Here is an 11,504-nt window from a genome sequence, read left to right as displayed (position 1 = left end):
TAAAAACCAAAATACCCACCGCCCCATTGACCCTCAGTGCAGTACTGTATGCATCGAGCAACCTTTGGTGAACTTCCGGTTGAGTGTTTTTTTAAATAGATTGATAGTCCCACTGGATAGTCAAGGGAATAGTTAGTGAATCACAGAAATCACAGAGCTGGGAAAGGCCATTCAGGTCATCTTCTCCATCCCTCCTGCTACTAGTCACAGCAGGGAGAATGATAAACTGCTGGAACTTTTGCAACCAAATATAGGATTCAAGAAGAGTGTGGAGCACCATTCCAGTATTTGAATCCTGCTCTGCAAGTGACTGTCCTCAAACTCTCGGAGGGGACTCAGGCTGTCTTTCCTGATCACTTCTTGCACGTTTTGTTGTTGGTCTTGTGACCCAAAGCAGCAACGTCTTGAGCATTTCAGCACTTTATAACATATTGCTATGTTCTCCAAAGATGGTCTCATTTTATGAATAAAGCAGCATCCTCTCAATTGTAGTTTCAGCCCAACAGAACTGTTCAGCTTCCCAATCCCCTTGCCTGTACTGCCTAGGAATTGACACTCAGATACACTATGAGGCAGGCACCAGAGTACACATGAAAGGATATTACTAATTCAAACTGGATATCAGCTACCTGGCGAGACTTTAGCACATTTCTAGTCTACTGTCATCTAATCCTGTGAACCTAATGCTGCTTCAAGAAGCTTGTCAAGGTTCCTTCCCCACTCTGAACTCTAGGGTACAGATGTGGGGACCTGCATGAAAACCTCCTAAGCTTACTTTTACCAGTTTAGGTTAAAACTTCCCCAAGGTACAAACTATTTTACCTTTTGTCCTTGGACTTTCGCTGCCACCACCAAACGTCTAACCGGGTTTATTATTGGGGAAGAGGCGTTTGGAAACGTCTTTCCCCCCACGTCTTTCCCCACCAAAACCTTGCACCCCCCTTCCTGGGGAAGGTTTGATAAAAATCCTCACCAATTTGCATAGGTGACCACAGACCCAAACCCTTGGTTCTTAAGAACAATGAAAAAAAACATTCAGTTTCTTACAAGAAGAATTTTAATAGAAGAAAAAGTAAAAAATCACCTCTGTAAAATCAGGATAGTAAATACCTTACAGGGTAATTAGATTCAAAACATAGAGAATCCCTCTAGGCAAAACCTTAAATTACAAAAAGATAAAGACAGGAATATCCATTCCATTCAGCACAGATTATTTTCTCAGCCATTTAAAGAAATCATAATCTAACGCATATCTAGCTAGCTTACTTACTAAGTTCTAAGACTCCATTCCTGTTCTGTCCCCAGCAAAAGCATCACAGACAGACCCAACCCTTTATTTCTCCCCCTCTCCAGCTTTGAAAGTATCTTGTCTCCTCATTGGTCATTTTGGTCAGGTGCCAGCGAGGTTATCCTAGCTTCTTAACCCTTTACAGGTGAAAGGGCTTTTCCTCTGGCCAGGAGGGATTTTAAAGGTGTTTACCCTTCCCTTTATATTTATGACAAAGCTCAATGTGATCATTCTGTCTGAACTACTCTTAAGTCCCTCTGGAAAAAGCAAAATCTTTCTTTTGGTGCAGAGTTTATCCCAATGCTACATGAAAGCTACTTCTATTTAAACAATAGCCTGATATAAACAACAACTGCTAAACTGCTGAGGAGCTGCTGTCGGAATCTTTGTTCTCTTTGTGTGGATGCATGACAGCATCTCTCATTTGCTGATAAAGTTGGTTTAATTTTTTATTTTTGTGTTTCATTTCTCTCCCCCCCATTTCAAATATTGTATTCAAAGTTCTAACTAAGAAGGGTTTTAAAACTGAGCCAGATTGTACCTTCAAGGTACTGGCTACACCTGGTCACACAGCAGCACAAGCCCCTGAGCATTGGATTTCCTCCTGACACTGGTGCAGGAGCTTCAGAATCCTGAGAGAAGATGCAGGATGCTTTCCCCCAAAACTGGTTCACCTCCAGAGGGGGTGGCAGGGCCACAGCCTACATTCATCCCAACCTCTTTAAGGTAGTTAGTATTACTCTTTGCTCTAGTCTGTGCTCCCTACTGGGACTATGCTTGGCCCCTCTGCAGGAATGCAAAAGAAAGGAAGGCTCCTTGCCTCTTCTCTCCCACTACCACAGCTCATGCACTGGGCTCCCCTTTGGGCAACTGTACGAATTTCAGACCAAGTTCTGCTAGCTCTTAACACCCTTGTTAACCCTGCTGAAATCAATAGGGTGCACAGCATGTAAGTGAAGACGGAATCTTCCCTTGAAACTTTATCTGCACCTGCTAGGGCTCTCATTCAGTTGTGCTGCTTTACCCTGCAATGGGCCTTGGGCTGCAACTATGATGGTGAGGCTAAGGCCCACAGTAGCCCAACCTGCATTGTACATTAGAGCTTTCGTGGCTAAACGATGAAGTGCTGTGGTAGGGTGCCTGGGCCAACTCCAGAGGCTTATTGGGATGGGAAGCCTATAGTATCAATCACAAAAGCTTGAAGTACCAATACTGAGTACATAGCAGTGGCTGAGATCACAGGTCTAAGGCGCTGCTTGCTTGAGCATGTCACAGACTCATCTCTGTAGAACCCAATTTTCACCTCAGGTCACTTCCAAGGTCGAGCTGCACATCTCTCTCTATTCTGAGCTCTTCAGCTACAACAGAATCTGTAAGCACAAGGAACAACTTCATTTCTATTGATCCACTAGGTCAGAGGGTGGGGGGATAAGATCTCGGGGGTTCAGTCTAGCTACAAGACAGACATCGTAGCTGTCATGCATGAGGACGTTGATGGCCACCACATTCCACTGGTTTTCCCACGTATCCAGCTCTAGGATCTCTTTGGTGATAATTTCATGGCGAGCTGAAAAATAGTAGCAACAACAAAATATCAAAGGCAAAGTCAACAGGGTCAAAGAAGTTTGCAAAATTAATGAATTAATCCTCTCTCTTTGTGAGGAACTTGTCATAAACAATCAGGGTAGAACAACCACATTAAATCACAGCCTTTCTTACAACAAAATGCTTTTTATTGAGGCTGACAAATCTTAACTTAACAAAAGACTCACCAGAGAAGGGAGAATTTTGCTTCTTTAGATGCAGCACTGCATTACACTTCCTGGAAAAAGGAAAAACCTTTTCTTTGCTAACACAAGACCTGAACTTTCCAGCAGTTTCACTACTCAAAGCCAAGTTTTTTTTCTATAAATGAAAAGGGCCTTTCATTTTCCTCACTTTTTCTTTTCCATTTCAAAGTTAGGTTCTCACAGCAAGTGACCTTAATCTAAACTTTTCTTACTTTGAGAAGAGGATGTCAATGTGTTTTGCTACCAGTCTCCTTCCTCCACATCAGATGACTCTCTAGATGGCTTTACTAAAAGCTGAGTCTCAAAGATTCGCAAGCACAGGCATTTCACAAATACCAGGAGAAGAACTATCACAATAAGAAACATTAAATCCCCACCATATTTTCTCTGAGACTTAATCTGGTGACAGGTTTCATTGTGCAGTGTGTCCAGACTGGCACTCCCATTCATCTCTTCTTTAGAGGCGGCTCTTGATCCTTTTTTTACATGCCCTCAAAACCTATGCCTTTATCTCTAGTGAGTGCGTGTGAGAGCATTTGTACCTTTCCCTTCTTTGAGGCTGACAGCAATTTTGCTTTGTGGATCAACCAGCAAAGGAAAGAAGAGGAAAGAAAATGCTGAAGTTCCAGAGAGCTGCAAAGCTCGTAACCTTGGGAGCACAGGCCATTCATTCTCTCCCATGAGAACAGTCTTAGCAGTTCCCCAGTCTTATCCACAACATCCATGTCTTCTTATGATTTAGAAGCAACAGGTGAAAACAAATTGTGTCACGATGGCTCAATATCATGAGACCTAACATACATCCAGGGCTCTTCAACTGTCCTGGAAGGTTGGCTTTCAGGATGTGGGGGACTGTCATGTGGAAAAGAGAATTTCAGGATAAGTTTCCCCATCCTGATAACTGGGGGTAAATCTACATTAGTGTAGCTCTCCCACATTGACTGGTGTGGTGAGCACTCAAAGCCAACCCTGTTTCCAATTACCTGTGCCTTCTGCCATGTGTTCATTCCTAAAGAAACTATTCACCAACTCCGATCAAATCGTTTCTCATATGGTAACACAAGGAGATGCGTCTGTCTCAGTTCAGAACCCCAAATCATAATTTTTTCTCAGTTTTGCCCACAATTAATTGTGGAAGAGGGGAAAACAAGTTTGAACAAGGGGTAGGCTGCATTTTTTACTGGACTAAATCCTGAACCCTTACTTTAGCTTTAATTCCCCTTCAGGAGTTTGCTTGAGGAAAGCCTGAATACAACCTGAGTAAGACCTCCGTTAGGATTTGTCCCTATCTAAATAGCCCTTGTTCCATTTCTTCATATAGCCTGGGGGGAGCTAACCAGTCGTGATGTTTTGCTTATCAAACTCATGCAGTTCAGCAAGGAACGAGGAAGAATAATAGGTAGGAAAGCACCATCCATCCATGAAAGAAGAGAACAAGCTGCTAAAACACCCAGTTAAAATACGGAGAAGAAAGGTTTGATTGACAGAGACTGTAAACAAATGACATCTACAAGCACCAGCAAAGAGCTCTTGTTTCTATATGACCCAGCAGGAGTGAGAAAGGTTTTTTTCAAAGAAAACAGGAAGACACAAGCAGCCCCAATATGTGACACTGGAGGCTCCAGTCCTGTTATTTATTATTAGATCAACTCCTTTATGACATAAATTATGCCAGGAATTTATTTGGCGTGGGTCACGACAAAATGAGACAATCAAGTGAGAAAATCAAATAGTGGAACTGTCTAAAACATTCTGTGGAGGATTGCAACACTTGAGAAAAAAAATTCTAATTAAAACATCAAAGGAAGATTCAGAAATCCTTCCCACAAGTCTTGCTGTGTCTTTTCCTGACCCTCATGACTCATAACCTTTAATGTCTTTTGTTTCTCTTTTTTGTAGGCTGTTGTAATCAGTTTTGTTCCTCTCTCTACGAATTCTGTTTTCCAGCACATGGGGTGTTAGTTAACTCTCAACTCGAGAGAAAAAAAAAAAAAAAAAGAGTCTATGTTGTTGAAATAAAGGATGCAATAATTTCTCTAGTTTTATCTCGCTTAACTTAAAAGGAAACTACACCCATTTGGTTCAGAAAGTTCACATAAAGAGAATTATCTGAGACAAAGAAAAAATATATTAACAAAAAATGGGCTAAAATTGGTTCTTCATCTCTGAAGCCCTTTGAATTTTGGTGGGAATCAAATTCAAATCACTGAATTCAAATGTGGTTCTGTGATTCTGGTTGCAGATTTTGGGTCTAAAAACAGAAAGGACCAATGCTGCAGATCCAGTTTGTGCACAGCCGATGCATTCTTGCAAGGTTTCAGCCAAACAGGGTAGAAATCTCACAAAAAGAGATGATCTCATGAGACTTACAGTGCTATGTAAGAGCTAAGTATTATTTATTGTCACTATTGTCTAATATTATTTTGGGCCAAAATTTTGCAAGAATACCTTGTGTGAGTTTGGGGCCATTGGTTCCAGTCTCTAGTTTGGATTCAGGCTTTAATGCGAATCCCAAACCTTAGCTTAGAGGTAACTCAAGTGATGCTCTAAGCACTGTCTCATCAGTTTCTCTATTATTTTAATTACAACTTCAATCTCTTATAGTAGCTTATTTTGCTGAAAAGTGATTTTATGAGTGCACAGTAGAACCTACACTCACTCAAGAGATCACCCTTATTGGGCAACTTCTCTTAAGAAACCACCCCACAGTATCCCCAACCAAATTTAGCACAGTTCTGCTCCACTTTTATTAGTCAACCACCTACATTAAGCAAATTATTTCTTTTTAGTGACTCAAATGGTCACTTAATAGATTTCACTGTTACACAAAGATTTCATTCTGCTAGAGATACAGATTGAACCATCTGAAGTAATCCTGAGAGGTATTTTTTTGAGTAAGATCCATAAGATTTCCTCACAGGAGCCTACATAGGACAGACACGTTCTCCTACAATACACTATATATGGATTCAGAGAGTAGTCCAGTTTAACACTCCCTGAAGAACAATGGGATATCCTGCTAGAAATCCAGCCAAGCACACAGACTAGTAAAGCACCAGTGGGGATGCAGTTCCATGGGTCTAGATTGGGTAGGACTTTGCAGAGCGGATGCTTCACCCATGGTAGGCTAGCTCCGGTTAACTCTGCCTATGGGCTTGTCTACAGACAGAAGTTGTACCACTTCTACATACTGGTAGAGTTAAAGTGGTGCAATACGCCCTCTCCCCAGTGAGAATGCAGTTATATCACTATAAAAGTATTTATAACAGTATAGCTTATTCTTATACAAGAAGGGGAATAGGCTATACCAGTATAAGGCATCTTTATACCAGTATAACTTTGTCAGACTAGAGATTGTGTTGATTCAACTATATTGGTAAAAATCACACCCCTCACTGGCATAGTTATACTGGTGCAAAATCTGTGTACAGACCAGGCCTAATACTGCACCTATAAAACCACCTTTTCCAGGCACTAAAGACCTTGTATTGTAATTGAGGCTTTAATTTGCCAATAAAAAACAACATTTCACATATGCAAACTATAATATTCTGCATGCAGAATTTGCAGGCATAATCTTCAAAATTCTGCTTAACACTTTGGCCCATAATGTTTTGTTTGTAAACAAAACGCTTATTATTTTTTACATAACAAAGTTTCTCTGGGTGTGTTTAAAGCAGGATGAAACTGACAGAGAGAGAATGTTACTTTTCAGTAAGATGGCCGCCTCCATCCATATGCTCAGAAATATCCAATTCTATTAAAAGCTATATTTTTAAATGCATTTCACTATCCAACATTACTGGACTGATTTTTCATTGCATGATTTCTCATGCTACTTGAATCAAGATGGACCATTGCATGTTGAGACCTACAGTATTGCTTCAGGCAATGCTATAAATAATTTGTTTTTCTGTTCTGTCAAATTGCATTCCATATGTGGTTTGGGGGTAACAACTTTCCCTTGTGGATATAGGTTATGTATTACTTCTGATCTCTTTAATATTTATTTTCCATCTTGTAGTGTAAGCACCACAAATCTTGCAAATCTAGCCAAGTATTTGCATGGCCCCATTACGGTATTATCTGAGCTGCCCAGTCATGAATGAATCTACCCCAACAACACCCTTATTTTATCGGTATTAATTATTATTATTAATGTTTTACAAAAGGGAAACTGGGGCACAGGAAAATGAAGTGACTTGCCCAAGGTCACACAGGAATTCTGTAGCAGAGCTAGCAACTGGAACTCTGGAATTCCAGTCCAGTGCTTTAACCATAAGAGCATATGAGGAAGATATTTGAACAGCACTTTAGAGACAAGAGAACAAACTAATCCTTACTAATTTTACTTCAGTGGAGTTACACCCAGCACAAATTTGGTCCAGTATCTAATCAATCCTTAATAGCCTGTTGGTGTCAATATTATTGCCTCCATTTTACAGATGAGGAAACTGATGCATGAAGTGATTAAGAGGTTCGACAAAGGCCACACGTATGTCAGTGTCACAGCTGGAATTAGCATTCATGTGTCTGCTTCTCACCAGTAGCTTCTGTGGTCTGTGAAATTCCTCTCCCAAGCTCCTTTCTGCACACCTGCTGATCTCAGTTCTGGCTTTTCCACCCTACTCTACTTGCGCTACATTGATGACATCTTCATCATCTGGACCCATGGAAAAGAAGCTCTTGAGGAATTCCACCATGATTTCAACAATTTCCATCCCACCATCAACCTCAGCCTGGACCAGTCCACACAAGAGATCCACTTCCTGGACACTACGGTGCTAATAAGCGATGGTCACATAAACACCACCCTATATCGGAAACCTACTGACCGCTATTCCTACCTACATGCCTCTAGCTTTCATCCAGATCATACCACTCGATCCATTGTCTACAGCCAAGCGCTACGATATAACCGCATTTGCTCCAACCCCTCAGACAGAGACAAACACCTACAAGATCTCTATCATGCATTCCTACAACTACAATACCCACCTGCTGAAGTGAAGAAACAGATTGACAGAGCCAGAAGAGTACCCAGAAGTCACCTACTACAGGACAGGCCCAACAAAGAAAACAACAGAACGCCACTAGCCATCACCTTCAGCCCCCAACTAAAACCTCTCCAACGCATCATCAAGGATCTACAACCTATCCTGAAGGACGAGCCATCGCTCTCTCAGATCTTGGGAGACAGGCCAGTCCTTGCTTACAGACAGCCCCCCAATCTGAAGCAAATACTCACCAGCAACCACACACCACATAACAGAACCACTAACCCAGGAACCTATCCTTGCAACAAAGCCCGTTGCCAACTCTGTCCACATATCTATTCAGGCGATACCATAATAGGGCCTAATCACATCAGCCACTCTATCAGAGGCTCGTTCACCTGCGCATCTCCAATGTGATATATGCCATCATGTGCCAGCAATGCCCCTCTGCCATGTACATTGGTCAAACTGGACAGTCTCTACGTAAAAGAATGAATGGGCACAAATCAGACGTCAAGAATTATAACATTCAAAAACCAGTTGGAGAACACTTCAGTCTCTCTGGTCACTCGATTACAGACCTAAGAGTGGCTATCCTTCAACAAAAAAGCTTCAAAAAACAGACTCCATCGAGAGACTGCTGAATTGGAATTAATTTGCAAACTGGATACAATTAATTTAGGCTTGAATAGAGACTGGGAATGGATGAGTCATTACACAAAGTAAAACTATTTCCCCATGGTATTTCTCCCCCCCCCCCCCCACCGTTCCTCTGATATTCTTGTTAACTGCTGGAATTAGCCTACCTTGCTTGTCACCATGAAAGGTTTTCCTCCTTCCCCCCCCTGCTGCTGGTGATGGCTTATCTTAAGTGATCACTCTCCTTACAGTGTGTATGATAAACCCATTGTTTCATGTTCTCTGTGTGTGTGTGTGTGTGTGTGTGTGTGTGTGTGTGTGTGTGTGTGTGTGTGTGTGTGTGTGTGTGTGTGTGTGTGTGTATATATATATATATATATAAATCTCTCCTCTGTTTTTTCCACCAAATGCATCCGATGAAGTGAGCTGTAGCTCACGAAAGCTTATACTCTAATAAATTTGTTAGTCTCTAAGGTGCCACAAGTACTCCTTTTCTTTCCACCCACATCGTCATACCACTTTTCTATCTCTACTGCACCCTAACTCTTTGTCCTGGATCAGCTTCAAAACAGCCACTAAAACTCTAGTTGCTAAATTGTTAACTGGCTGCTCTTAGCTTTCCTTGAAGGATTCATTCAGGCATTACAGACCCACCAGATCCCCAAAATGTCTGGCAGATCTTCATTCTGGTCTTTTATTCTCCAACACCTCCAGCCATTGGCATTTAACAGCTATTTTAAATCTGACTTGGTGCTGTTGAAATGCTTTGATTCCAGCATTGGTTTGTTTACCCAATGGGGTTTTTACCTGTCTTTTTAAGGTCCTTTACAATTTACACGTCTGATTTCTGTGATTCTCTGTACCAGAAAACACATAATGTTCTCTCCATATAGCATGACTACACCACCACCTGCCACATTATTCATGGCCATTCATAGCTGCCTTCCTAATTACCTGTTACAGTGTTACAAGCTTGGGGGGAGGGGAATGCACATGCTTTTGCTGCAATGGGTTAAATGGTTTGTTAGCCTGTCACCATGGGAGACATGAAATCCTGACTTGCAATTGGACAAAAGAGAAAAATGTTTTCTCCAGGTCTGTCGTACTCAATCCCATTTCTGTCCATCACTAGGAGCCAGATCGTGAACCAGATCCTGTGTGCCCATGCAGGGGAACAAGGGGGCATACGGTGCCCCCTAACTCCTCTAAGCTGGCTACCCACATCATAGAGCACACCCTTTGCAGAGTCACTACATCTCCTTTATCTGTCCATGTGTGCAGGGAACAGGGAAAGCCTGGGCTTCACCCCTCAGCACACTGGCCAGTGCACATTGTGCCAGGCATAGAATTGGTGCAGGGTATGGACCCACCAGAGCTTGGGGAGAACTGGGAGGCACACAGTGACTTGAGTGTACAGTGGTGCAATGTAACTTACAGTTTGGTGCATCTGTACAGAGAATGAACCCAATTCAGACAAGGCCTCTATTGATCTGCCTACCTAGCGTCTAATGCTTCTAGCCCCACAGTCTCAACTTCATGAGCGGTCAGTGCACTCACGACCTATATGTTGTTTTTAAAAGGTGGATGTGGTGGCTTAGAGGGAGAACCTCCAATTTCCACTGCTATTTCAACTGTCTTTGTTTGGGTTTCAATATCCAGAACCTTTCTAATTATTTATCCTTTTATCTTGCATCCCTGAAGCTCATGCGTAGTCTCCTCAGGCCTGATTTTGTTCCCACTGAAGTTAATGGCAAAACTCACATCAACTTCAACGGTCACAAGATTAGGTGCATTGACTTAAGCAGCACATGAGTAAGGGCTGCAGGATCAGGCCCTTGTAGAAACAGAATTACTGGTCCCATTCTGTGCTAAGATCCCATTGATAAATGGTTTAGAAAGGATTAATAAATGTTATAAGCATGTTGTAGACACAAGCAGTATATTGTTATGAGGTGTGTGAAACATTGTTAGGGGTTGAATTAAAACTTCATTCAAACTGATGTACGACTAAGTCCCACATTTAAGACAGTTGTAAGAGATACTTAAGGGTCACACCTAAAACAAACCCTAAGAGAGTCTGCTCAGAAACTAGCAGCCGGTGAGCGGAGGGTTTGACTAGGCATTGTGACCAGGTGGGCTGGTGTGTGGGTGGAGAGAACACACACTGAAATGGTGAACAGGTAAGAAGAGAACAAAAGGAGAAGCAAAAAAACCACAAGAAAGCTTAGCAGTAGCCTCTCAGCACAGGGTGACCCTGGATAAAGCTACAGAGACAGCTTTTGGGTCTAAAGCGGCTTGGGTAGGATTGCCAACCCTTCAGGATTGTCCTGGAGTCTCCAGGAATTAAAGATTAATATTTAATTAAAGATTGTCATGTGATGAAACGTCCAGGAATACAGCCAGCCAAAACTGGCAACCCTAGGCTTGGGCTGTAAGCTAAGAAAGTGCTCCTTTTGTTCTTGGTTCCTTCTGCATTCAAAGACACAGGATTTTGTACATTCTTTATATGTGAACCAAACTGCATCAAAGAAATCCCAACTATCACCAGTTTCTGCTGCTAGCTGGAACAACCTACTAGACCCCCACATTTTGGCCCCAGGGGGTAACAATATGTTATAGACAGTTATAAGTACATCAGCAGATGTTATACATGGCTATAAGCCATGTTTATAAGCAACCTATTGGACTCTATAAAAATTGAACATTTATTAACACTTTCTAAACTAGATATAAATAGAAACTTGATCGGAAACGTGACTGGATTACTAATATCTTCCCATCAAACACGGG

At 41.9% G+C, this 11,504-nt stretch overlaps 1 protein-coding gene across 1 annotated transcript in view; it reads right to left on the bottom strand.

Moving 5' to 3' along the window:
• Positions 1-1,508: 1,508 nt before the first annotated feature.
• KBTBD12 (kelch repeat and BTB domain containing 12) overlaps positions 1,509-11,504 on the bottom strand; it is a 51,966-nt gene continuing 41,970 nt past the window's right edge. Inside the window, exon 6 of the mRNA XM_038410804.2 lies at positions 1,509-2,855. Coding sequence (XP_038266732.1) covers positions 2,686-2,855 — 170 coding nt within the window. The 3' untranslated portion in view covers positions 1,509-2,685. The remainder of the gene's footprint in view (positions 2,856-11,504) is intronic.

The sequence above is a fragment of the Dermochelys coriacea genome, chromosome 7, assembly GCF_009764565.3.
Source record: "Dermochelys coriacea isolate rDerCor1 chromosome 7, rDerCor1.pri.v4, whole genome shotgun sequence".
NCBI lineage: Eukaryota > Metazoa > Chordata > Testudines > Dermochelyidae > Dermochelys > Dermochelys coriacea.
Note: the sequence above shows the minus strand (reverse complement) of the source record. Positions and strands in the feature narration are given on the sequence as shown.